Raw genomic sequence first — 27,266 nt, forward strand, 5'->3', positions numbered from 1 at the left:
TAGTCTATTTTGATATATCATTTTGAAAATGCGTAAAAACACACCTCCACAACAGAGGCACTTTGATTAGCTAATGTCCCACCATGATCTAAGAAATGTTATACCTGAATATATGCACATACATGCAGCGGTCCACAGCTAAATCAATAATATGAGCAGTGTTGTGAAACTTCACACTTCTCATGAACAAGTTCAAAGTTCAGTTCATACAAGTAAACATGAATAGTTCACGTTCATAATTCACCATTTAAATTCTGAACTAGTTCATAGTTCAGTTCATTTCACAGTTTTAAGGTGGAAACTGAGAATGAAAGACTTGTTAAAGAAAACCTTATCCATCTCTTCCCCTTGCCTTTACTGTTGGAAGGTTTTTCAGACAGTGTGTAAAAATCCCTCAGATAATAATAAGGTGCATCGGATTTCGGATGTAGTTGCTGAGTCTGCGTCTCTGCTTTCTCTTGCCATCTGTATATGAGACCGAGAGCTGTTGTGTCGCAGGTATGGCCTGCCCCTTTAAGGAACGTTGTAGTGTGTGACGTATTGCACCAGGGTATTATGGGAAAATACGCTAAAGGTGTGTTTATAAGGAGAAGTGACGGACCACCTAGAGGGGGTGCGAGTGTTGCTCCTGCTGTATATCAGAGAAATGAAGTGGCCGCATTCCAAATAAAGAAACATCTCTCCTCCTTATTCACCGAGCGGTCCGGACGGCTGGTTACCGGCCAGACAGCGAGCCAAGATAACCAGTGACAGGGGCTGCTCCTGGTACAGGCGACATAGGAGACTGATTCATCATGACGTTTTTTTAAATTAAATGAAATGGAAAAAAAAAAAAAAAAAAAAAAGCGCACGCACATCCTGCGCAGAAGCCCATTGCGCAGATCCTGCGCAGAAGCCTACTGCGCGTGCATTTTTTTTTTTTTTTATTAAATTTCCCCCTGTTTTTATATTTAATTAATTTAAATTAACATAGTGTAAGATATTTTGCAATTAATAGGAGAATTCCTGCCAATATTAAGAGCTTAACATATTGCCAGCTTGAAAATTGGAAGGAGTGGGATTCGACCACAGGTCACTCTTTCAAGGGGCGAACGCTTTACCCACTAGGCCATTTCTACTGATAATTCCAAATCAGAACTAAGCACACTAAGTCGATGGACAAATTATCGTGTGTGTTGGTGTCATATTATGCTGCTTTTGATAAACACTTCAGAGAAAATATTATCTACTTTACTACATAAAGTTGACAGCCTTACTTAAAAGTTACTTTTATATTTTTGGCTTTTAGATACTGGATGAAACCTATTGTTAGAGAATAGCCAAGTTGGGGGGGGGGAGATATTTTTTGAGAGAAGATTCGAGATTCATCCACTATACGGCTCAACAGATCTCTGATCCATGAAGCTTCCTTCTACCAAGTTGTGTGGTTCGGAGCCGAGACACTGGTCAGAGAAGAAAACACTTGGAATACGTTGCTTGATTGGTCTGCATATGTGCCATGAGTGATGGGTAACGTAGTGCGAAGTCGAGTTAGTTGGTTTCGGTTAGGCTAAATCGCGGACATTTTACGGGCACTGACCAACGACATGGTGAAAGCATTCGAAATGTCCCGAGGGTCAGTGAACAGGTAGGAGTGGGGCACGTGACAGTTCTAGGCCAATGGCTGTAGGGTTTTTGTGGGATGCCAGGCTCTCATTGGCTGATGAGTTGGCGTATCAAGCGTGAATGAGGAAGGGGAGTGAAGAATACAGTGGTGGATGATAGGAGTGTCGGAGTTACGAACAAGAAGTGTGTCGTGTTCGCTGTACTTTAATAAAGTTACACATACAGAGAGGTTTCCTGTTGTCTATACGTGAGGACGCTACAATATGAACATGTTCACCGTTCAAATTCATTATTTGTCATTGAGTTGCGTTCAGTTCATCGTTCTCATAAAAGTGGACGCGTTCAATGAGCGCGTTCTTTTGCGTTCGTTCATGCACAACACTGAATATGAGGTACATTGGTGTCAGCATAAAGTTTATACTGCAAATCAAAAATCAGTTTTCTCCTGATCAAGTCAAAGAGCTAGAGCATAGGCCTACAGCATATTTCGGTATCACCTTAAACTTGTGATTTTTAATAGCTAAGGAGTTGAAGCAATTTCTCGTAAATTAGATGTACAGATTTATCCAAAGTGTAATCAGCGGTCAAATGCAGTGGAAGTATGAGATTTTTAGTATGAGTTGTTTCTTAGTTGTGATGTTCACAAACAGAATGAGGCATAGACCCCAAAATGAAAACAACAACATGTTCCAACCATCATGTAACATATTGGCGGAACACAGAAACAAACGCTTAATTAACTGCGTGTTACGACCATGGTGACACACAAAATCGGTGCATACGAGGAGGTGAATAACACATCTTCTTCCTGTGGCAAAGTAAATCCTCGGTGTGGTTTTGCATTGAGTTCAACTTTGGTCAACATGACCTGCGATACTTGCTTCGCATTTAAGTATGTGAGACCTTGCCCTATCTAGTAAACGTACTTTTCAAACTACCACAGATAGCAAGTGACAGAAAATTTGGAAAACATTAATGCCCACAGATAATGAAACATAATATATCATAAAGTCCATAAACTCACCAAGGAAAATAATTTGATAGCACAGGAACTGAACCTTAAATGGGGAAGATTTAAACATGCATCGGGTATCATCACAAATTCAGAGTTTTTTTTTTTTTATCTAGACAACATTTCATTAGTTTAGCTTATGTTTCAGAGACCATCTGCCAGTGGTTGTGTATTAACAGCATTTACTGAGGGCTTAACCTGGATTGTCAGTGATGTGACAAATCAAATTAAATTGTGCGGATTCAGTTCTTGTCGGTCCTGGGGTTACTGCTGTTAAAGAAACTGATCGCACGGCGTTTGATTCCTGCAGCCTCTACGTTCACTCCGGGCTGCTGGAGCACTTTGTCCAGAGTTGTCTTCTTTATGGCGGCTGGAGAGATGTTCTCCTGGTCAGCCAATAACTGAAGTTTCCTTTTTAAAAGTAGGGCAGTAACACAGAGACTTTTACAAAGTAGCATGCAACGCACATATTTAGCACAACACAGTTAATGGCATAATTATAACCTCATCACTAGGTAATTAGTAACCAGCTGACACTATTAAAATTATTGGCACGTGGCGCCACCTACTGTCTGAATTATGAACTTCAAAAGACCCTTTGGCAACTTGAGTGTGACAATTAACTTAAAAGCATTTCTCATGCACCGCTATGACAGGGAATATGATTTGCTGCTTTGTTTGTCTCACATTTTTTCATATCAACCTACCGAGTCCTAACACAGGAGGCCTCCACAGCATCAATCAGCAGGCTGCGGAATCCACCACTCTCCATGACATGCAGGGCATGGATGGTGGCGCCCCCTGGTGAACACACATTGTCCTTGAGCTGCCCAGGGTGCTGGTCTGAGTCCAACAGCATTCGAGCTGCTCCCTTTAACAGAAACACAAAGGAAGTTCCACATCAGCCCAACTTAGCACTTAGGATTTATTTATTTGTCAGTGGCAGAGAAAATTAATTTACATCAGAATTCAAATGTGTGAGCCAGAAAGGAGTGACTAATTTTGTTCTCCATGTCAACACCAGATGACTAAACTGGTTCTGTCTGAAATGAAAATACATATTTTAAACTAGAATACAAATCAGAAGAGCGACTATCTCTACCCAACAGTCCCCTCAAAATTCAATCTAGCCACACCAAATTGTACAAACTCTTGATCCATGTATTTTTCCCTGAGAAATTGATAAGAACGCCACAAACACCCGGTCTAGCAATGTCAAAGAAAGTGAAAAAAAAATCCTGGATATGCCACCTGATCCAGATCAACAACAAAATTTAATAGATTCTTCCTTGGTTCATGCCGCACGACTCAACACAATTTCATGGAAATGGTTTCAGTAGTTTTTGCGTAATCCTGCTAACAAACAAACAATCTAGAATGGCACTCAGTACAGTGAATACCTCTGCTGAGACATCCCTCTTATGAAACCACATTTAAACTTACAAGATCCAGATTTTTATTTGGATCTGCACCAAATTGCTCATAAATATCAGTTCTCACAAGATCCCTTTATTCTTATCTGAGAAATCAATGAAAATGTTGAAAACTCTTTATCCTGCAATGTTGAAGAAAGTGAAGAAAACCCTGGATCCCCCTTGATCAAGATCTGCAGCAAAATTGTCCCTCCACAGCATTTCATGGAAATCTGCTTTGTAAATTTGGTGCAATCCTCCTTGCTGACAAACTAATTAAAACAAATCAAACCCAACAAAACAAGGAAACCTGCATTTAAACTACCAGCACAACTGGACAAACTAACAATCATCAGACCAAAGCTAGAAAACAAATCCATGTAACATACATATATTTGTAAAAAATAAGGGAGCACTAACCAGCATGGCCTGGGCTCCGAGGCGTACAGCCAGTCTCCTGGGGAGGCCCATTTTCACTCCACCATCAGCAAGCGCATCCACCGCTGTGAAAGCCTGCAAAGCCACAAGGAACACAAACAATACATAGGGCAATTTTATTCACCATTACATTAAGTAATTCATTATTCCCAAACACACTGGATACTTGTTTAATTGACTCACGTAAGCAGGGCCACTGCCACTGAGACCCGTAACAGCGTCAATCAGATCCTCTTCCACCTCAGTGCAGTATCCTACACTGGCCATCAGCTGCTCCAGAAGCTTCCCATCCTCCACCTCTGCATGGGTGCCCGTGGCGTACACAGTAGCTCCTTCACGCACCACCACTGGAGTGTTGGTCATGCAACGCATCACCTTCGGAGCAGGGCGATACTGCAGCAGCTTCTGCAAGGGGGAGCAAAGCACTATTTCATGGACTGCCTTGAGATTACAAAAGGAAGAAGCACACGTGTTTATTACTTTAAGGGATAATTAATGACATTTTGAGTCTGCCCAAAAACTAGAGTCACAAGCCCAGAAATCCTTCTCAAAGTTTTCTTAAATATGTTGGAGGTCCTTCCCCCTCCGCTTCAAAGCCAAGACAGCAACAACTGACTGCTATGAGTGCACCACGTGAATTTGTATCGCAGTACATGTTGCCGCACTTGTCAGTAGCCCTGTTATTAACATCCGACTTAAGAGATCCGATCACAAGTGCTCAGCTCCAACTATTCTGTACACACGATACGAAATCATGATCGAATCATACCTCTGCCATCTTTATGCAAAAGATAATCATGTACATGATTTTTGTGACAAACTCATAATACTGAAAACTCACATAAACTCAAGATCAATTTAGGAAAATATTTTAGCACCAAGCAATGACTGTGGCTTCTATCTATAATATTGGACGTAGTTCGGAAGGGATACTTAAAATGATCATTACGAAGAGGAGGAACGATTACAACAATCAAAAGCTTATTAAATATACATATTAATATGTTAGGATGGTTTAAAAGACCGACTTTAACATATATGCCTTTAAAAGGCTAACATGCATCAAACATTAATATAATGAATACTCTAGAAGTAATTGCTTTTGTGAGATTAAACAACATATCTGTTTATCTAGGTTTTCAATAAATGGAAGTGTTTCAAATGCAGGCAGCAAACATGTGACTATTTGGCCAGAGGCTCTGCTGAGATAAAGCTACAAAAACACAGAGACAGCTTTGTGTTACCAATTGTGTGGAAGTGAGTGTGTTCCTAATGTCTAAAAGCTGAAGTTGCTTAATAAAAAGTCATGAATTTTACCCGCATTATACATCATCAATAGCTGGGAGAAATATATCAATGTGATGTTGATGTGAAACTAGAAATCATCAGGGATTTCAATTATGATAATGTGGGGCAACACTTCAGTTTAAATAATGTGTTTTCCTGGTTTAACAGGTTTTTTACAATGAGCAAAAACAACTAGGAACCACATGCTGATTTTGAAATCCACATTACTCACCTTCACTGATTAAGTTACAAGCATTAATTGACCTCGGAGTCTCTCAAGCCTTTCAGTTGTTTATCAGTAATGCAGGAGACAGAGGGATGTGACTTGCCTTCTCTATGGAGCTGATGGTGACGCCCGCCGCACACGACACAATAAGGTGACGATCCTCGATGTCCGGTCCGATCTCATCCAGCACAAACGGAAGTATGTGGGGCTTAACGGCCAGGAAGAGGATGTCGCTTCTTTTCACCGTCTCTTTGTTGCTGGTAGTGAAATTCACCCCCAGTTTCTGTGAAAATGAAGTGTATTTCATAGTAAGGCCAGGGAATCATCTTGTGCAGGCACAGCAATGCTTTATTCACGATGCAAAAATCGCCCCCTGAATTAAAACAGAATTACTTTTGGAACAAACATCAACACTCATCCCCTAATTTGACTATACCAACCCTCAGTCCCTGCACTGTGGGGAGATCTGTGTCTGGGGAGCTGGCTGTGATTCTGTGGGTGGCAATCACGCCTTAAAGGAGAAAAATACAGAATAAAACATATCACTGACTGATTGCAATCAACATACATCAACAGCACAAATCAAATCTGAATAATCCCAGATATCAAACGGATGTGGTCCACTTCAGGACACTTTTTCTGGTTTTCTTGTGGCACGGACAAGATGGATGTGAGCCTGAAGTTGCCTAAATATCCTTAAATGAAAGTGGACCTTTTATAGAAAACACATCGTCCTATATGCAAGGTCTAATTCGGATGTAAACCTAAAGTGGCTCATGTGATAAATGGTGAATGGGCTAAATAACACAAAGCATTGGGGCCACCTTTGGTTCACATGCGGTATTGCTGTGGCGTACTTGTGGACCAGATGTGGCAAGCAGGAGCGGACAGGGGGACAGTGTGGGCCAAATCTGGTGCGAAACTATTAAGTAATATGGGACTCGAACGTGGTGCAGTCTGACTTAAAGCTCACCTGCTGCTGCGAAGCCTCTCACCAGAGCGTGGGCCAGCTGGCCTGCTCCTATGAACCCCACACTCATTCTACCTGCGGGGAAATCACACAGATCAGACACGATGACACATTTATTTCAATTTGAGATTATGGTGGCTTTTCCCAGTATAACAATAGACATATCTTTCCGTCCGCTTGATCTGTGGTTGTAAACAAACTAACTTCCTGATTAAGCAGAGGGAGTTTTCTGAACACACGGAGGCAGCAGCCATGTTAATATTGACAGTGAATGTTTTCACAATGACAAATAAACTTACTAATATATGGAGGCGTCCCCGAGGTCACAGAACAACCAGGAAACACAGCGAAGGCTCCACAGACTCACCTGAGTGTCAACGTGGACCCGACTTCTCTCCCTTTGCTGTACCCCCGGAGAGAAACCTGACTGACGTGTCGAGAGAGCCAATGAGCGCGCGTGTTCGGCGAGACACGTGATATATTTGACCAATGTAAAATAATATCCCTGAGAGGCGGGGGTTTGCAAATCCGAAAAGGCCGGTTGCATCAGGTAGGAGCCGCGGGGCAGAGGCGTCCAGGACGGCGGGACTCTGCTAACATCTGCTGGACAAAAGCTTGAACGACACGGGGAAGACGTGGAGACGCGTTGCCTCGAGCCTCGAAGCCAAATGTGTGTGGAGTGTGTCCAAGTTAGAGACCAGAAGTGAGTAGCCGACCTGTTTCCCCCCACAGTCCTACTCCATATCCTGCTTCCTTGTTCAGTAACTTGAGCCTTGACTTCTACAAGTAAAGTTAGTAAAGTATTTACCTGCGAGACTCGGGTGAAGGAACCTCAGGAGTGACCCCTAACCCTTAATTCCTTCGTCCAACAAACAGTATAACCAAAGCCTTTGAAAAATGACTCTAGTACAATTTACATTTAATGATAATGACATTTTATTTAGAAGTTATGACACGTTACTGATTGACCTCAGATTTGTAAAATGGTTAGCTGTCTATCAATTTATCAATAGTTTAAAACAGGAAGGTTCAACTTAAGAGCAACAATCTGTCTCTTTACTTAACAGAAATAATGATGTGATATTTATAGTGATAATTATTCATAATGACTGGTATGATTTATCTTTTATATTGACAAAACGTTTTAGGTCATATAGCACAGCCCGAAAGCACCATGTATAGATTTAATTCTGTATTTTATTTCTATGTTCAATCCTTTTTGTATGAAGACTTATGTCAATGGAGGACTGGCAATGTAAGAATTTCTTGTAATGGTATAACAACCAATTTATATGACAATAAAGAATCTTAACCTTTCGAAAATCACCAATTTCAAACATTTCCCAATTTACAAAGGATATTTCTGGTTTGTTTGTCCAACACAAGTCTCCTGTTTCCTGAAAGTAGAAACTAAAAGTTCACACATGAATTAGAAGTATTTTGTTTAAAGAAATTTTAAAAGAAACACAACAAAATATTAGATATTTAATTAAACGTAGGACACATTAGAAATGTATTAAAAGACAAAATATTACACATCATGATCATTCTCATCACAAATAATCAATTTGATGCTGTCTTTACACCTGCTCTCAAAACTTCCGTGTATTAGATACATTGACAATTCAGTGGATAACTGGAAAAGCCTTATAAATGTGAAATTTGACATTCTATTAGGAACATTACTGAAATTAACAACATAAGCAAACACCAAAATGTCCGTAATGCCAAACCCAACCGCTACTTTCAGTGCACACTGCAGACTTAACGTTTACTATGCTTCTCTATGAGTCATTTTTTCATTAATTTATTTGTTTAAATACAATTAAATACATTTCTGAGTCTTTGTAAGACTTAGGGTGTCTATCTAACATAGTACTGCTCTGATACTCTAAACATTATCTTACGTCTGTCTTGTGCGAGACCACCAAAGGAAGTTGGAGAGGAGGGATGTATTTGGTGCTGAGATGGACGTATTTCGTATTGCTAACATCAGCTAAACGGTGCACCTGGCATGCTCTCCCTGGAAGGTCATTACACAACTTTGCAAAAGCCTTTTTTCACAAATACTGTATCATGGGCAATACTTTCAGTTTTGACTGCTGAACAAAGAGGCTCAATACTAGAATGCTGAATACTGATAATAAAAATTGTTACACAGAAATAACACCATCAATTTGTGGATTCAAGGGAATGAGTCCGTGAATGAGACCTGACTGTGGACGGCATGTTGCATACTCAAACCTGTCCACTTGTCTCTGAGGATTAATTGTCTTGAAGGGGTGACATTTAGACAGCAGATCTGGAGACAAAGCGGATCCTCTGGGAGTAAATCAGATCAACAAAATACAAGATTAGGTTGACACCGGTGAACACTGCCACCACCAGCTTACTGTCCCAGGGACATTCTCCACGTGGGCAGTCCTCAGGACGGTCGGTGATGCCGTATTTTCTATCAAAACTGAAGATTGGCCAGATAAGTGTAGTACTGAGGTAGAGGATCACAGCAAAGAAGGTGTAGACAACTACGAATCGGTCAAAGGGGAACCGCAGTGCTGATGACCTTCCAGAGACGGTCACGATGACCACTATCACAGTCACAGAGAAGCACAGGCTGTACACCACTACACAGTACTGGGTGGCAATGTAGTTGTTGTATTCCATGTCATTGGCTAGAGCCCCGAAAATTATGCAGGCCACAAAACCCTGGATAACCTTGAGTAGACCGGACACCGTGGCCATGTAGCCAACCACAGCCCCTGGTTTGGCTCGAGTTAGGAACACCTCAACTCCGTAGGGGAAACAGCAGACACTGGAGCAGACAGTGACAGCAATTTGGTAGATTTGGATCTCGCAGCTTTCATCCGGGCACTCTGTCTGGAGGAAGTAAACAGGATAGACCACAGAGGCAGTGATGTACATGAGAGTTGCCAACATGGCAAAGGCCACGGTGAAGTTATCCCAGGAAATGGGCATGCATGCGTGGAGCCGCGTGATGTCCAAGGTGAACACGACCAGTGTCACAGCGAAGCAGAAGCCCCACACAAACATGCAGAAGGTTCCATAGGTGGCGCTGTAGCCTGCACTGTGGGACACAAGGGCCAATATGGTGCAGCCGAAGAGCATCTGGCACATTCGGGCTGCGCCTAAAGGTGACAACACAGCTTCTTTGTTGAGGTAGTGTCCTCCATGAGAATCCATGGTGTGTTTTTTTTTTTTGGTTCGGTTCTCTGGGTCCTGTTCTCTGTCTTGGTGTCCTTGCGGTCTCCTCTGTCGATGTAGACCTCACCCTTTCTTCTGTTGGTCTTTAATTACAAACGTCTGTCAGTTTACCCTGAGCTTACTGTGTAATTACAAAACTGTGTTTAAGTTACATTCATACACTGTTTTGTCGACGTTTTTATGGTAGTTTGTAATAGTAAATGAGTAGATCAAAGTGATAAAATATCCTTGTTGATAGGTAAGTTGTTTAGGAAAGAAATGGTACAGCTTCGTCTATGAAACATGCATATAGAAAACACTTAAGAAATCAAAATACAACAGTCCTTTCTATTTTGTCTTTAAGGGTAAGGGTTTGATCCCAGTCTTACTCGAAGCTGTGGTGTATGTCCTCGGAAATCTTGGTTTTCCTTTGTTTGCTCTCTTCAATCCTCAAGCTGTCCAGTGTGTCACAAGTTCAAAATAAAGAAAGAGCTTGTCCAATAAGCTCCCATCAGTAAGTCTAGCCGAGATCAGTCTTCCAACAGTAGCCCTCGCTGCCGAACAGGTGGAGTACGTTGTTCTCTTGTCAATCAAGTCCTGTTACTCCATGATCCCTTGTAAGTTCTTCACTACAGGCCCTTAACCGCCAGTGAAAGTCACTCAAACTATTGGCTCTGTCTCCTGCACTTTGTCTCGCTGTTTCTGTTTCCCTTTGCGTCTTGGATTTGGTCTCCCACTCTTTCTCCCTCACACAGTCACACACCCTTTCCCTCCTGAATGTCTTGTGTGTGAGTGTGTCTGTGTGTGTGTGTGTGTCAGTCTGTACTGGGTGGACTGCAAGGGGTGGCCGTTTAAAGTTTGTGTTTGTGCCGAGGACAGGGTTACAGGCCTTGCCAGCTCTATAAATAGGGGGTCTATATTCCACAGAGGGGTGGGAGGCTACATGTGGCAGGCAGTATGGGATTCGTATTTGGAGGGTGCACCCAGAGAGGCTGAGTCAGAGCTGCCTTAGTAAGAAACTGGCATTTATACGCAGTGTAATGACAGGGAGTCAGGCTAAGACTCCCATTAGAGACTGAAATTACATAGAGGTCCAGAGGGATGATTATACACATGTGATGACAGATTTAAGCTATGCATGTGAGAAGGAAGTGGAAACGGATTAGCAGTTACTTAAAATACTCTAACCTGTGATATTAGCACACTGTGATTTTTGATTTGTAGTGTGCAAGGTGATTCTTACAGAGAACTACCAAATAAAACGGTTTTGAAGGTGTGTCAAATGGCGCACTCCATATGACAATATATATTTTTATATCCCATGCATTGAATTTTTATGAATATATTATTACAAAAGAGAGAATTAGGAAAAGGTATTTGAGAAATGTTAGATAAATATATATTGGTTTCAGTAGAATCAAAGTCTGCTTGAGGGTCTTGATCTGTTGAAAGTTATGTAATAGAAAAATCTATATCTTGAAGCAAGAGATGATTAAAAATCTTGGGGTTTAGATTCAGAAAGTAAACCTTTGCGTTTGCTTCTGATCTCTGTGTGAGGCGAGTTGTATGAGGCTACATTAACTGCTATTAACATGACACACCCAAATCCGAACCCAAGTTGTACTGTGGGCAATGTGTAACAAGGAAGCACAATGCATGTAAGGATTAAGAATAGAATATACGGTTTCATCCACATTCTAGGTCACTTGTTGTGAAGTCGTCCCAACACTGTCTGATTCCTGGGTATAAGGTTTTGATCTGTGACACTAGAGGGACTGCATTTGTGAAGCACTTGTAGACACATGCAAATACTCAAAACTTTACAAGTCACCTTCACACACACTCAAATCAAACCTTCGACCTTGAGGTTGGCAGCCGACTTGCTCTACCTCCCGAGCTCCACAGCTGCTTCAGAAACAATCAATAAATTCAAATCTTTTTTTTTCTTCTGCTGGATCATTTTATAGAGAGGTTGCCAAATTGGCCCAAACTGAGATTTTGAAATCCTTTGATCTGTTGTTTAGGGTGTGTAAATAAGTTATGGGTTCAATACTTGGCTCTTCCTGATAATAAATCGGAATATCCTCGAGCAGGAAACTGCTCAATTTGGTCAAATTAACCCTGATGGTTTTGACAGTGTCTTTTTTCGATGTGTAAAATTGATTTAGCTTCACTTTGTTGCTGCAGTACCGCGAAATGTATTGTGAAAATAAATGGATCTTAGATTTGGTTTTAAATTATCAGTTCACTTTGTAGATTTCCCTGTACTAGAGGATTAGTTTATTGAAAACTTAAATATTACACGATTTACTGTGCATTATTCAAAACTATTTCCATTTTTAGGGGATTATAGGTTTCTTAAGATTTAACAGAAACTGTTGTATAAGTTTTTTTTTTAAATGTTGTGCTGTGCACTGAACCTCATCTCTATTATCAATCTGTTCGGTGGCTCTGGGACCTGCTGACCTTACCGCCTGCTAAAGGGATTTTTACTATTTGTGTAAAATAGGAATTTTGTAACAACAAACAGTACTAGTAATAACATTAGTAATAAGCATCATCAGAACAGCAATTACAAGACCACACAGCAATATTTACCTTGTAGTTTATGTAATGTGACGTTTGTTTCAGGTCTGATACAAAGACATGCAATCAACACAAAGAGAAAAAAAACAGCAATGTATTTACAATTTACAAAGAATCACTTCTCTGTGAAAATAGCACTTATAAATATGATTTACATAACAAAATAAATATGTAAATTACCAATGTAGCTGGAGTTTTTTTTATCTGTTAAAAAATATGTTACAGAATAAACTTACAATTTGTAATACCCTTCCTTCTCTGGTGTGATGCGAAATAGAGGTCTTTTAAAAAAAACATCATATATAAAGACATCATTACATACAACACTGTCATTATATTAATAAGTGATCTCTATTATGAAATATAATAAGGGAGTTGCAATAGTGAACACTTGAAAGAACCTATTCAAATACTCCAAAAAATATACAATACACGGTATTTGTCTCCCTTTAAATGTTCATTGCATTGATCTGAGGATAGCTGAGCTACTGAGGTGACCTAAAATGAATGTGTCGCCTTTGATTGGGTCTGGACCATCGTATTGTGGGGATGCAGCCTGTGAGAAAGAGGTGTAGACTAGATGTAATGTCACTATGGTGTGTGTACGTACAGCTACTGACAGACCTGCAAAGTGTTTCTAGGTTCACTTTAGCACCGTAATGAGTTACACAATATGACTGGACACCGTGGCGTCTTTCACAGCTGTTGAAATTATGCCACTCGATTTAAACACTGTCAAGAGGGTTTTTAACAATATTGATAATTATTGCAATATAATTTTAATAGGAATATAACAACGGTTCAATATATATATATATATTGCTTCTGGATGCACATTGAGGACGTTTAACGTTTATGTCATCTACCTCAGATTTGTAAATTTGTTACTGTTTAGCATGTTTCTCATTCTCTGCTCATAAAGAAGAGGTTAAAACCACAACCATCACTCATGAGCAATAATTCATCTTTAAATTTGAATGAAAATTGTACTGTGAGATCTACTGGGGAGAGCGTGGCCTAGGGGATAGAGCGGGTGTTCTGCAACAAGAAGGTTTGCTGGTCGAATCCCACTCTTTCCCATCAGCATGCCTAAGTGTCCTTGGCAAGATACTGAACCCCTAAAATGGCCCCTCATAAATGTTGAGTGTTCTTAAAAAAAAATGTAAGTCGCTTTGGACAAAAGCGTCAGCTAAATGACATGTCATGTACTGTACTGTTATAAGTATCAATATAGACTGCAGCCTATCTATGTGGAGAGTGAGAAGTTGATCAAAGGCATTATTAGTGTTATTAGGGTTGTTTCTCTCTATCGTAGAGGTAAATATGAAATTTCCTCTCCGATCCAGTGCTTTTAAAAACGTATCATATGTCCCTGTTAATGATACTTTAGTTTTTTTGTGTACAAGAACCCAACTATAAAACAGTTTGAACAAAATTATACCCTTATATAATCTATAGTCATTGTGACATTTTCTTTCTTCAAAGGTCCAGTGTTTAAGATTTAGGTGAAAGGGATTTATTGGCAGAATATAAAATAATTAGTGATATTTTCATCCATGTGTAATCACCTTAATTTAAAAAAAATTGTTTTCTTTACCCTAGAATGAGCCATTTATTTTTAAATACTTTATATTTACATCGGGAGTGAGTCTCCTCTGTGGAGGCCCCCATGTTTTTACTGTGACCCAGTCAGGACAAACTAAACACCTTTTGAGTTTTTATGACAACCGAAGGCTACCGAGGGTTCTCTCACAGAGGCTGAGGTGAGGAATATTCAGCTGCAACATACAACTTCACCAGTAGATGTCCCTAAATCCTACACACTCAACCTTTAACAATGACTTAATAAAGTCTATATGGAAGGATGGAAATAATATTTAAAAAAAAACAGAACATCAATGAGCATCCTTAAAACTGGATTACATTTGTTATGATTTCTTTCCTTTTACGAAGCAAAAGATAATTTAAATGGAGAGTAGCAGAGAGTTTTGCCTTGTCATGGGGGCATGTTGGCCCTGTACCCAGTAGTTGATGGAAAGGGTTGTGTCTCAAAATGTAAGCCCCTTTGTATGACCATGAGGTTTGGACTAAAGTAAGCAGAAGGTCAGAGGGGAACAGACCATAGGTAGAATGGGTTGTGATGGTGGATGGGTACTTGGAGGTATTTGGCATGAGACATTGGCCAGAGAGAGCAGACAGCCCTGCTCGGACTTATAGCTTGAAGATACTGAATGTGTGTGTGTGTGTGTGTGTGTGAGTGTGTGTCTGTGTGTGTGTTTGTGTGTGTCCCTTTAGCTGCCGCTGCTGAGCATGCCCAATAGCTTGCTTGGGTCCATGCCCTGCTGCTGAGCCATCTTCTGCACATCGAAGCCCATGTGCATGAGGAACTGAATCACATTCATCTCTTGTCCCGTGAACTGGTCTCGGATGGTCGGGCAGGTGGGGTTGCAGTGTGGCCACGGGCAGCTGTCGATCAAATGCACCGGGCAGCCTTTAGGTGGGGCTTTGTTGTTCCTGTTGTCGTTGAGGCTCCGGTCCCAACAGTGCAGCGCTCGAGGCAGGGAGGTGCCTTTAACCTGCACGTCAATCCAGTAGCTAGAACACAACACATGGTGGCAGTGTTAGCTCACACGTAGAAGATCTGAACGCACGGTTTCCAATTCCCCCTGTCAGTTACAGACTTGAAAGGGAGGTGTGAAAACAAATCATACTCACTTTCTGGTGATAACTTCATGAGATAGGCATGCTGGAGCAAACATAGCCCTGAAAAAGAAAAAAAAAACATAAATCAATCGGAACAAATGCTATAGACCTAATTTTGATTCTACATTTAAAATGTAGAAACTTACGGGACATCTTTGAGAGTGTTTCTCAGCTCTATGCCCAAATTCTGGATGTAGCGCCACTGCCCTTCCTGTACAGGTTGTCCGGTAAGGTGGATGTTGTCCACTGTAAGCTGGGCCTCATCAAAGAGCCACTGGACCACAAACACAGGGCCTGAACAGGGCGAACAGGGGATTAATATAAGACTAGACATGGACCTTGCTGTGGATACATACATAGGTAGTACAGAATAAGACTCACTTTTTATTGAAGGGAATACTCTGTATCCAAAGAAACAGTTCCACTCTTCTCCTTGATGTGCCTGCTGGCACCTCTCTGGCACCACTCCTCCCCAGTACCTGATCGGGCAGGTAAAAAAAAACGATAAGACATGATGTCTGTACAAGGCACCTGCTGATCTCATCAACTCGAATACTAATACGACTAATTTTGGCGACTAGTGCTACCATCTTACAAAATCTTGACTTCTTATATTTTATGATAACAGTAATTGCCTCCCTTACTTTATGCCTCTCTTGATTGTCTCAGTGGGTGAACAGTTGACAGCGTCCACACAGTCTGTGCAGTGGTACTGTTTGTTGTCCAGGAACCAGCCAGAATCAGCCAGACCTCGCACTTGTATCCCAGTGTGTCCAAGTCCCTCCAAGGTTTCTGCCACACGGTCTACGTTCAGCAGGACCCCAGTGCCACCCGCACTGCACATCGAAACACGACTTAATCACACTGGTACGTACATGGGAATGTGAATGAGATGTGGAAGGGTGCTCTCACGTGTACACACCTGCTTCCTGCTAAGAGGAGGACCTTTGCGTTGTCCAGACCTTTGTTCAGCAGGTCCTTCACTACCTCCTGGATAATCAGTGAGCCCATGAAGGCATAGCCACCTTTAGATAAGACAAAGAACGTAACACTGTAAATCAGCTCTAATTATATGTTCAATATGTTATGATTTTTATGACTTTTGTCATTTCTTACTTTGCTCCGTTTTGGCAGTAGCGCCACTCCACGCGTCGCTGGAGCAGTACGGGAGGAACCTGCAAAACCAACGTAAGGTTAAAATTGCCATCAATGAATACAAAGCTGAGTGTCACTAAGCACAAAAACAAGAGTCAACTTACACCATGTTGGCATTCCACCAGTGAGGGTTTTCCTCCGGCAGTGGAGACAGGATCCCTGTGCCTGCAGAGACAGATCAACATGTGTCATTAACCATCCTGGCACTCCCAGGCAACATCCTCTTCTTCCTCATCATCATTACCACATTGATTACAGTTATTACGTTGCAATGAGAGAGGGAGGCATCTCGGTTCCGACAGCAGTGGGCGCCAGGTGGCAGGGTGTTTGTCTCAAAAACACTGAAGATGAACACTGATCCTTTTAATTTCTGAGACACAGTGGGATCTAAGCACTTTTTTTCCAATGTGTTGGGGGGGTCAGGCCAGAGTCGTACACAAAAGTGTGAATAGTGCAACATTTATGACTTGCTGAAGCTGACCTGTTTTCGTCTGGGCCCACTTGGATGAGCTCATCAATCTCCTCATGGTTTCGTATCGGCTGTCGCAGTTCTCCTTGTTGAAGCAGTACCAGCCACCTGGATGCAGAAACACAGCAGATTCAATTTCTCACACAAATCAACTACAGTTATTATTGAATATGAATTTGAGGATGAAATGAAACTGGTAAGAAGCATCGTTAATACTGACCCTCTAAGAATATCAGCCACCGCCTGCTGCCTCGCGATTCTTTCAGATAGTACCTACAAGATGCAAAAAAAACTTAAAATCCACACATTATAGCAGGCGTATAAGTTACGCAAATATTGAAAATATGTAAATGAGATTATAAAGTCCTCAAAGTGTATTTTATACTGCCAATGTAGCAATTAAAACATGATAAACATCAAACAGAAACAGACACATTCCACAAGTTCAACATGATGCCCTGGAGAGAGAAAGATGAAACGCTGAAAAGTATTACCCTCAGTGTTTCCACCAACAAACATGGTATCCAGGCATGAAACAAAAACAAACATGACCTCATCGTTTATATCTAAACAAGGATGTCCTTTTTTGGATCGTTATCTTAAGAAAGGTGACCGAAAACAGCCGAAATGTAATGCTGCCAACAGAGAAATCAGGGAGAGGAACAATGAGTGTCGTGTGTATGATCTGCACTTAGGGAACTGATCTACTGATTAAGCAGAAGATAAACAGCCTTCATTCCCCCATCCCTTTTATGCCTGTAGATGGTACTCCTTATGTTTAATGTAGCAAGAATTGGTAATGTACCATCATAATCTCCTCATTGTGAGCTCATCATTCCTCAGCTGTTGTCATCACACGCAGTATAGATATAATCAAGGCTCCTGTCCACAGTTATGATAGGATAAGGGACATAACTTAATTTGGCATGTGGCTGTGTCAACACACACGTACGATGTCTTTGCTGTATTTAGGACTCTTTACATGCTCATGATAATGTCCTTAAATGCACCATGGGTAAGATAAGTGTGAAGGAAACATTTAGTTGTGTGCTGTATGTTGTCAGCCCAGAAGACGCCTTGATTCTCCTGATAATCATCTATTTTTCGACATAATGATGGATATGAGAGTATTTCTGTTCTGCAGAGTAGCTCTAGCCACAGAGACGAGTTCTTCCAAATGTAGTTCTGTGAGGCTGAGGGGTGTTTAAACACACAAATATTCTCCCAACTTTGCCAGTGAATAAACTCCTTTAAAGAGCAAAAGAAAACAGACTTGGCTGAAGCTCTGAGCCGTTTTCTCAGACACCGAAGCCCATTTTGGCTAAAGCTGATGTCTTGTGCTATTATTTCGAGCCACAGTCAGTGATGTAGGCTGAAGACTGTGCACTCTACTTACTACTTCAAAACAACAAAGTGAAGGCGATTTGGCAAGCGAGACAAGCCAAGAAGCAAAGGCGCTGCTGCATCAACCCGATCGCTCTAACAAGTGCATCTCCAAAAGATGATTCGCACAGTTCCACCATTGCGTCCAGTGAATGTTTTATTCATTTTTTAAAAAACTTTTATCCTCACTTGTCTGTTAACCGTTACAATACCTCTCTGGAAAATACTGCTAGCAGCTGATGGATTAGTATTTCAGCTACCGCACGTGTAGTGAATGAAACGGCCATCTGCCAGTAACTGTCCCCTGCGCTCGTCCTCATGCTGTGTTTCTAAAGAGCGCAAAGAGCTTTTCCACGCTGGGGGGACAGCTCTCTGTACCATGCACTCTTGGGTTTAACAAGAATTAAGACAGGATAGTACTGTATACCTCAAAACATATCTCAGTCAAGTCGCCACTGAACTTGTCCCAGATAAGCTCCTTTGCATGATGGCTTCAAAGCCTCATGTGGCCACACAATTTAAATGCTGTTCTTTCATTGTGGCACAAACCTTTATTATAATAATGTAGCATACGTATGTTGAATAAGTTGTGTGCACTATCCTTAGGACATGGCTCATATAGCAAATGATGTAAAGATGTGTATGAATATGAAAGATGACATGTTTTAAACCGCCCATCTTATCTGAGTCATCCCCACCTGCCAGAGCTGCGTCAACAGCATTATTTATATAAGAATCGGTTTAACCCACTGTTTCACTCTCTGCTTTACCAAATGGCACATAATCCATTGCCTATAGGACGGAGAGGTGTTTATGTGTTATACAACAGAAGAAACAGAGGCTCTGTCTGATGTTAATGTGCTTTTAGTTTCGTGGCTTATCCCCCTTTAGAAGAGAAACCATGCAGGCTTTTCTTACAGCCAAATGGATTCTGCTTTACGACAGAGTCAGGAGTGGATGTCAGACTAGCGATCCATTGTTCACCCCATTAAGCAAACAGAGAAAACCTACTGTTACAACTAACGTACAAACACAATAAGTCAACAGTTTGCGCACTGGATGCAACATAAAGAGAGACACGGAGACGGAGGCAGAGGAGAGAGAAAGAGAGATAGGGGCGGGGTCTGAAAACTTAAATCTAAACTTTCTGCGGAGCAAATCCTGCATTCTAATTTGAAGGAAAGGAAATGAAGCATGGGCCATGTGGCTATCGGCAAATTTCACGCTTCGCTGACACAAAGCAGCTGTCTGTCTTATCCCGACTAGACCTTTGTACTGTCCCGGAAAATTATTTTTTCCAAATGATCCTATTTCATATCATTTTAAAACCAGTTTGGGAACCAGGAGTAATATATTCTGCGCGCAGTCCACTAAAATGTATATGGAGACGAGCACCGGTGTCCTGAGGCCAGATACATGTGGGTTTACTTCGCGTAGCAGGATGTCCTGCTGGATGAGATGCGCCCTGCTGAAGTACCCTTTACGCAAAATAACAATTCCTACTGTAGCTCCAGGGCACACTGCTGCAGCTGCCCTTGCTTTGACCTGTCGGTGATCCAGTCTCATGTAAATCACGGATCTGCTACACTGTAATACGTCTCTCAGTTGGTACATACCCCGCAGGACTTCCGTCGTTGCAGGTGACTGATGTATTCTCCAAAAAGTTCAGCTTCATGTCGTTTTCGAGCTTCTGCGCCGAGCACGGGTACAGGGACTGCGCGAGGTTCTTGACTTGTGTCATGAAGTTATCCATGTTCTCCTCCACGGCGGTGAAATCCAGAGGGAAGCTCTCCGTGGTGTCGCCACGGTCGGCACGGTAAGTTGGAGGAGGTGGTGCGCGTCGCGGTTGTGGGTTGCGGCCACCCCGGAACCTCCGTGCGCAAAGCGCTCCGGACTGCATCAGCACCAGCACCAGCAGTGATGAAACCATTCTGAGCGCTGTCATCATATCCACTGGGTTAGATGCCCTTCCTTCAAAATTCAGCGTCCTGTCACGGAGACACAGGAGTTTTCACAAATGGAGTTGAGAAAATAAACGACTATTACGCACAAAAAAATACGCCACAATCTCGCCGGTGGCTCCGAGAAACGCAAACGTTTTTAATGTCACTTAAAAGAACAAGTCTTCAGACCAGTCACAGTCATCCGTCAAATACGCTCAGTACTTGAAACTTTCACGAAGTGCGTCTATAGCTCTTTGCCCATATATCAAGGATAACTGCTGGACAAGCGCGCAAGCTTGAACGACAACACTCGTGCCATGCTCTTGTATTTTATTCAAACTTTCCCCCCTTGTGTGTCAGTCCAGCCAATAGCAGGAGCGGGGCAGGACTCGGGGCATGATCAAGCTTGGCAGACAACCCCCCTTTTTAATTTATAGAGGGGAAAAAAATGCCCAAGCGTTGGTTCCTTTGATCCGCGATGTTTCATTTGATGTGGTGGCTTTTATTGGCCTTAAAGTGCACATTTCCCATTCCACCACAAATTTATGAAGTGAAAATACCCATCTTCTTACACACATGCCTGAGAGTCAAGTGGGAACAAAAAACTAAAACAAATCATGACCAAATTCCTGTCCATAGTGTTTGACCAGGGATAAATAAAACAAATATAGTTAATATTTCACCTGTTATTTCTTAAGATAAGCAAAAGTCTACTATTGTTAAGAGAGTATCATCATCTTTTTAAGAATCGTTTATATACTTGACTTCCTCGCGTTCTCTTAAGGTTAAGAAAAAGGGACTTGGACACTTGTCTTTTCTTTTCTTTCTTTCTTTCTTTTTTTTGTTGTAAATCCAGACAAGCCTTCGAAGATCAAAGCGACCATCAGTCTTTCTCCCCCTGAGTCTAGCCTCCTCCCTCCCTCTTCAGTCTCTTCCAAACTTTCCTGGTCTACTGTATATTTTAAGTCAAGCAGAGAATCCCGATGTGAAGCCAGCTTTTTAACACAGGAATGCCTCGTTATGGCAGAGGTAGGGTTCCCTTGCAAAACCTCTCATTTAAGTTACATGCAGCCCACACAACAGAAGTGATTACTCATCAAGGTATACTCTCCATGGTGATGTTTTTAGTGAGAGTTGTCTCAGACTGAGCTCCTTCGGGACATGAAAGGGAGTCTGATTCTGTTAATCAATTTAGATTTTAAAGGAATGGACATTGCCAGGATTCCTAAAGTAAAATTCACATCCAATAGTGGTAATACATACTTTTACGTCAATTGCTGTTCTTTTTGCATTAATATGATAAGTCACTGTTATGTCAGTTTAAGAAGATTTAAGTCATGTTTTTGCTATTTATTTATATATATATATATATGATCATTCTATTTTGATATTTTTATAGCAGTTATTTCATGCTTTTTCATATACTTTATCATCTCAATTTGTGTGTGTGACCTAATTATTGAGGCTAGCTCTACAAAAAATTGCATTTATCTGCATGGTGACAATAATGTCTTGAATGTCCTCAGTGCAGATGTGAACCGTAGCTTATTGATTAATGATGTAGTTATGTTGCAGCGAGATTAGGACTGCCAACATGCCTGATGTTATGGCACTTAAACGAGCCACGTGCCCTCAGACATTGGTGTAGTTTTTGAAGGATCACGTCGAGTGACGACAGCTGGGACCAGCTATAGAAGTCTAAATTTAGTTTGACACATTTCTTAGACAAATGGGGAGTGTGACTTTTTGGGACTTGAAGTATAAAGCTATTGATAGAAAATCAGTAAAAATGTATAATTTAATGTAGCCTCTGTGGTTAATAAATGTAATGTAATGACGATGTTGAACTGTAAGATGCATATGAAGTCACCAGTAGGTCTGATGGTATTCATTGGGAACTTCAAACAGATGCTTGTATAGATTAAAACATGTGGTATGGCCCAGGAGGAGAGGCTCTGTCACAGATTGAGTCTAGTCACTTTGACCCATACCTCCCTGTTTCATCACACGTCATCCCAAAAAACTCCTTAAATCACTGACAGATGGACGCTGGCCTCTGAAGAGATGCCCCAGTGGTGTGTCAAAACATCCTCTGACCCGACTGAGTGAGAGGTGCGAGCTAAAGATGATCGCTATTGGAGGGATCTAAATGTGATTGTTCAGAGAGAGCGCACAAGGGATTCTGTGTTGAAATGATCTAACTGTGTGAGACTGGAGACAGAGATAGAAGCACTGGTTTACTTTGCTACTGTTGGCGCACAGTGGTTCGTTCTCTCCTGTGCACCTTGTTTGAACTCAGAGTGCTAAGCCTTTCTGGCTTTCACTGGTAATTCTCCCTCTTTTTCTTTGCCTCCCATCAACTGTGTGTAGCGTAGTCGCAAATTTAACCATGCACGTCCTAATGGATTAATCCTAGAATTAGGTCATTTGAAAATGACCCAGCTGTTCTGATGGCCGTCCCTCAGAAGTGCTCCTATAGCCCCCACCCCAACTCCAGGCCTCCTGTGAAAGTCAAAGCCTGTCTTTCATCTCCGATCAGTTGCATGTGCCCTCACAGATCCACAGGTTTTACTGCTTAAGTCTGGGCTGGCAGCATCGATCATGTGACCGTTGCCTGCCTTGCGTTTGGACACATCATAGCTCTGCGAGCGCTCACTGACTTCGCCAGCCTCACAGTTCTGCTCACACATCCCCATTGTCCGTCTCTCCATGCCTGTTAGTTTTGATTTGCACATGCCGTTGTCGAGGATCCATCCGTGATCATCAAATCCTGCTAGTTGGAACTGTTAGGTCAGGTTACATCAAAGAGATCAGGAGGGATCAGCCTCTTGAAAGGGACAGGCTCTGGCTCACATCATCAGAAACAGGTGGAGGTCCTCACTAGAAGAACAAAGGAGAGATCACCATCTATAAACTTTAATATTTTATTGAAGAGTTTCCTTAAATTCCTTTGAATTGTCACCCTCTCCTAAACAGTAGATTCCCCAGCACAAGGTTAAAACATATATCAGGTCAGGGATTGTGGGACACACTATAAATCCCATAAAGGTTGCAACACCCAAGCATGACACTTAGTGGTATTAAGCCACAAAATGTTTAAGTGTGAAAATCGGCTAAAAGCCAGGACCAAAAAGGCAACTGGAGATGAAGTAAAACTCAGCCCGTTGCTTCAGAGCTTTGGTGTATATTGCAGTAATTACTCATAATTTCTCCTCTGGCCAACAATTCTCTGCTGATTTTTCAAAAAGGAGAGGAGTTTGATATTTAGTTTATTGCTTGTCATAAGGGAGTCAAACTGTTGCATTAAAAAAAGAATGAATCTATCATTGGAGATGTTTGAGGCTACCTCCACTGTGAAAACATTTCCAGCCTCAGCTCCTGTTCTGTGTCAACTTGAGGCAAACCTCCGGAAAACAGGTCCCCTTAATTTCATGTCGGAGCTATTGTTTAAAACCCTAAACAAACATGTACAGAGGTTTTGGGTGTTAACACACTGTGGAGTTGCTTTCATGTGCCCCCAACACATGTCCCTGATATTACCCAGAGAATCAGTAAACAACCTTGATCCTTACTTAAGTCAAGAGGTGCCATCTTAAATGTGGATGTAAACGGGTAGAAAGAGAGAGTGCAGGAGACATCTGTCGAGCAGGCTCTCATTTCGTAAGAGCGGGGCCGCCTATTGGTTACAGATGATGCCCCGTCTGATAAAAATGAACTCTTTCAAGATAGGACAGCATGCATGAGGGGTCTCTCGGGCAACGAGGGGTAACCAAATAGTTCAGCTAACAGGTCAGCTGTTTGTTGTTGATCATTCATTTGAATGGTGGTCACAATGTGGATGCAGTGGCCTGTAAACAGTTTTTTTCTCTCACATAAGCAGGATGGATGTTTGTGTCTGTCAGGATGTCAGGATGTGGGTACCTGCATGTTATGCATGTATAGGAATGTGTCGGTTCACAGTAGGATGAGTCAGCCGGACCTGGCTGTCTTAGAGTTACCTGTGTGTGCGCCGTTGGATTTTTCCATTCATACCTTGCCCCTGAATTATTCTTTGCAATGCCCTCCTTTAGGTAGCGACAGAGGAGGGAGCGTAGACCAATTACTATCCGAGACCTGCTATTATTATCATCAGAGAGGCGGCAGCCCTCCTTCCTACTGCGCCCACTCTCATCTCCACACAGACGGAAGAAGAATCAAGTCTTTTTGTCTCGGAAATGTTTATTTATTCCACAGATTTGCCAAAAGACATTGAAAAGTCCTTATTATAGGTCATGACAGTGGAACCACAACGCATTATTCATTTTCTGTCCTTTAACCTGGAAGTCTCTATGGGGAAATTTTTTTGAAGTCCACACCCTGCTGAAAAACATTGTTATTATTCAATTACGAGAGAGAGCTGTATTTGACACTGTTCTCGAGAGCGTAGACTTTAAAGAAGGGATGTAGGTAGAGTTGAGAATTTCTTTTTTTTAATTTTATACGGTTATTTACAAGGACAGTAACATGAAGGAGAAAGAGATTTCTATTCAAAGCCTTTTGTGCTATACAGGGATTAAAAGTCTAGTCTAGTTCTAGACTCAAGGCAGAACGTTCCACTTCGTAGTCTTGGACTAGATTTAATCCATGTCCGGGACATCGGCCCTCACAGTTGTAAGTACACGGTATGTGCTTCAGTCCCCTGAGCCACTGGGACACCATAAGCGCATGGTATGTGCCTCATTATTTTTGACACTCTCTTAACACCAAGCAGCCTTTTTCTTTTATCCTCTCAGCAAGAAGATGAGGCTACTGTAATCGAAGAAGACAATGATCAGTGCCAGCCTCTTATCCTGGCCTGGTACCTGCTTTGATGTCATATTTTGGTGTATAGCAGGCTGTTGCCCATGCCAAAGAGCACCCATAGTCGCCAACTGTCTGACAGGCCGCCTTTCATCAGAGTGACATCAGTGTGCTACTTGATTACTTTCCACAGGCTGATCCAGTCCTGGGAATTTTCTCCCAGGAATCCGAAAGCATCGTCACTGCCTTTATACCCTTTGTCTCGAAATAAAAGAAACACACATCTGAGACACACATTAGCTTGTGCGTCACAGATACACTATTTGTATTAAAAGCTAACAGTAGCGTTTAATATTACACAGCACTCACTAACTGTTAGTCCTGTTAGGTATTTGCCTTATGAAGCCTAGTTCCGTTTTCAAGGTTCTCTAATATAGTGTACTTTGCGATGCTTTTAAAACCAGATGGAGCTCAATAAATATTAATATGCAACATGATGAGACAAAGTGAAACAAGATAAATAAAAGGAAATGTGCACACTGCAATCTTTCAAGTCAAATTTTTCCCTTCCCTTGATTTTCCCTCCGCAGGGGAGAGAGCGCAGTGATAAATTACAAGGCAGAATCTGAAGTGTTTGCTTTTGGAGGAAACTGAGGAAAGTGTTGTGTGAGGTGGATATTTATAACCAACCTCTTTGGCTGGCAGCACTGTCTGTCGGCAGAGCACCGGCTTCACAGGACTGCCGTCTGTCTTTACCTGTAGGTCAGGAGGCTCTCCTTCCCACATCATACAGACTCTCCCGTCGATGCCCTGAGGATCAAGAGGTGTCTTAGGGCCCCCCTGACCATCCTCTGACTGGAAACTAGAGTTTATGATTCTTAAAAGAAGAAAAAAACTTTTCAAAGGATTAGAGAGTGTGTTTGTTTATTCTCAGCTGAGAGGATTTAGAGAATGACTGCATATCTTCAAGAGGCTGAAGTGGGATTGACAGCACATAACTCATGTGGCTGCCAAGTCCGCATGGCTCTTTGATGTATTCCGATGCATTCAGCACATACCCTCTTACAAACACTGGTAGGTATAATTATAATGGTGATCTAATTAGAAACAAGGACTGAGATGAATTGAAGCCAGTTTAATCGAGGTGGAGTACCACTTCCTACAAAGCCAACTAAGCCATTGAAACCTGGGTGTCTTCCCGCAAAGATCTCATCTTTACTTTGAGGTCACTTGTGGTCAGCCAGTGGAAACATTTATTCAAACAAGGTAATATATCCGTTTGAGAATGTACTTCACCCACTTCCTTTTCTCCTGTGTCAGGAAGAATGTGGTCATTTGCGGGAAGAAGAAAGTGTTACTCAGAGTTTACTCACAAAGAGGACTAGCAGGTCCGTCATCGGGACTCATCATCTTGTTTTTGCGATGACTAATGAGCACATGCCAGCACCTTTTGTTCATTGCTATCGGTTTTTGATCGCTTAATAATGCACATTCCTTAAATCAGAAAAATAATAGGTCCGTAGAATTTAACACATGTGTAATAACACCAACTAGTCATTTTTGCTAAAAGAGAGGAGTGCAAACACAATTAGGATGAAAAGCAAAACAGAATTCCACCAAAGTGAATAGCCTCACATCTGGAGGACAGGTGTAGTCCAAATTCTCACGTGTCACAACTTTCTCCCTAATTTACTTGTTTAAGAGTCAAAAGCGAGAGGGAACCAGTTCTGTACCTCGGAATTAGACACAGGAGACGATTCTGAGGGAAACCAAGAGGTTTGCTTATCCCTCCAAAATGAAAGCATAGCGGGCAGGTACAGGACAACTGTAACGTGTCTGAAGCGTAACCTGTTCTCTGGCCCTTGCTTTGAAACCAGATGAAGATCGGCTGCAGCCCTGAAGTCATTACACCTTCAAAGGTAATTAACACATGGCTTTTGTTTAGTCCCGATGAGCCCCAGATTATGTAGGTACAGATGGTCAGGGGGGCGGACGACAGATACCAAGAGCAAGGTGTGCTTGGATGTGCTTTCATGTCTGCAGGAAGTGCTTGACCCCTGGCCCTCTCTTGACCTCAAATCTAGGCTGTCAACGCCA

General features: G+C 41.8%; 3 protein-coding genes across 4 annotated transcripts; all 3 read right to left on the reverse strand.

The window, feature by feature from the left end:
- Positions 1-1,793: 1,793 nt before the first annotated feature.
- On the reverse strand, positions 1,794-7,382 carry pycr1a (pyrroline-5-carboxylate reductase 1a). Of its 2 annotated transcripts, none has more exons than XM_062407578.1 (8): positions 7,318-7,382; positions 6,954-7,025; positions 6,421-6,491; positions 6,084-6,263; positions 4,651-4,872; positions 4,450-4,542; positions 3,325-3,488; positions 1,794-3,028 (listed from the first exon to the last, which is right to left on the reverse strand). In XM_062407578.1, the coding sequence occupies exons 2-8, from the start codon at positions 7,018-7,020 to the stop codon at positions 2,860-2,862; spliced, it is 966 nt and encodes a 321-aa protein (XP_062263562.1). In that variant the 5' UTR covers positions 7,021-7,025; positions 7,318-7,382; the 3' UTR covers positions 1,794-2,859. The 2 variants fall into 2 exon arrangements, with proteins under 2 accessions (XP_062263562.1, XP_062263561.1); XM_062407577.1 differs by having other exon boundaries at positions 7,250-7,371.
- A 533-nt stretch (positions 7,383-7,915) lies between these two features.
- On the reverse strand, positions 7,916-10,976 carry LOC133970479 (myeloid-associated differentiation marker-like protein 2). The gene has a single exon (XM_062407304.1). It carries the CDS (start codon positions 10,149-10,151, stop codon positions 9,240-9,242), a length of 912 nt encoding a protein of 303 aa, XP_062263288.1. The 5' UTR covers positions 10,152-10,976; the 3' UTR covers positions 7,916-9,239.
- Positions 10,977-14,195: 3,219 nt separating this feature from the next.
- Positions 14,196-20,395, reverse strand: notum1a (notum, palmitoleoyl-protein carboxylesterase a). The gene is made up of 11 exons (XM_062408605.1): positions 20,064-20,395; positions 17,285-17,337; positions 17,077-17,172; positions 16,700-16,760; positions 16,557-16,615; positions 16,363-16,465; positions 16,085-16,276; positions 15,822-15,919; positions 15,587-15,734; positions 15,453-15,500; positions 14,196-15,332 (listed from the first exon to the last, which is right to left on the reverse strand). The coding sequence occupies exons 1-11, from the start codon at positions 20,393-20,395 to the stop codon at positions 15,029-15,031; spliced, it is 1,494 nt and encodes a 497-aa protein (XP_062264589.1). The 3' UTR covers positions 14,196-15,028.
- Positions 20,396-27,266: the final 6,871 nt, after the last annotated feature.

This window comes from Platichthys flesus, chromosome 16 (assembly GCF_949316205.1).
Source record: "Platichthys flesus chromosome 16, fPlaFle2.1, whole genome shotgun sequence".
Classification (NCBI taxonomy): Eukaryota; Metazoa; Chordata; class Actinopteri; order Pleuronectiformes; family Pleuronectidae; genus Platichthys; species Platichthys flesus.

What these genes read in the sequence shown, in the direction of transcription:
- pycr1a (XM_062407578.1), bottom strand. Translation starts at nt 7,020, where the DNA reads ATGAGTGTGGGGTTCATAGGAGCAGGCCAGCTGGCCCACGCTCTGGTG. An exon ending in GAGAGGCTTCGCAGCAGCAG is followed by an intron (nt 6,492 to 6,953) that starts GTGAGCTTTAAG and finishes TTCTCCTTTAAG; the next exon opens with GCGTGATTGCCACCCACAGA. An exon ending in TCGGAGCCCAGGCCATGCTG is followed by an intron (nt 3,489 to 4,449) that starts GTTAGTGCTCCC and finishes TTTCTGTTAAAG; the next exon opens with GGAGCAGCTCGAATGCTGTT.
- notum1a (XM_062408605.1), bottom strand. Translation starts at nt 20,395, where the DNA reads ATGATGACAGCGCTCAGAATGGTTTCATCACTGCTGGTGCTGGTGCTG. An exon ending in TGGTGGAATGCCAACATGGT is followed by an intron (nt 16,616 to 16,699) that starts GTAAGTTGACTC and finishes TTGGTTTTGCAG; the next exon opens with GTTCCTCCCGTACTGCTCCA. An exon ending in ACAATCAAGAGAGGCATAAA is followed by an intron (nt 15,920 to 16,084) that starts GTAAGGGAGGCA and finishes CTGCCCGATCAG; the next exon opens with GTACTGGGGAGGAGTGGTGC.
- LOC133970479 (XM_062407304.1), bottom strand. Translation starts at nt 10,151, where the DNA reads ATGGATTCTCATGGAGGACACTACCTCAACAAAGAAGCTGTGTTGTCA.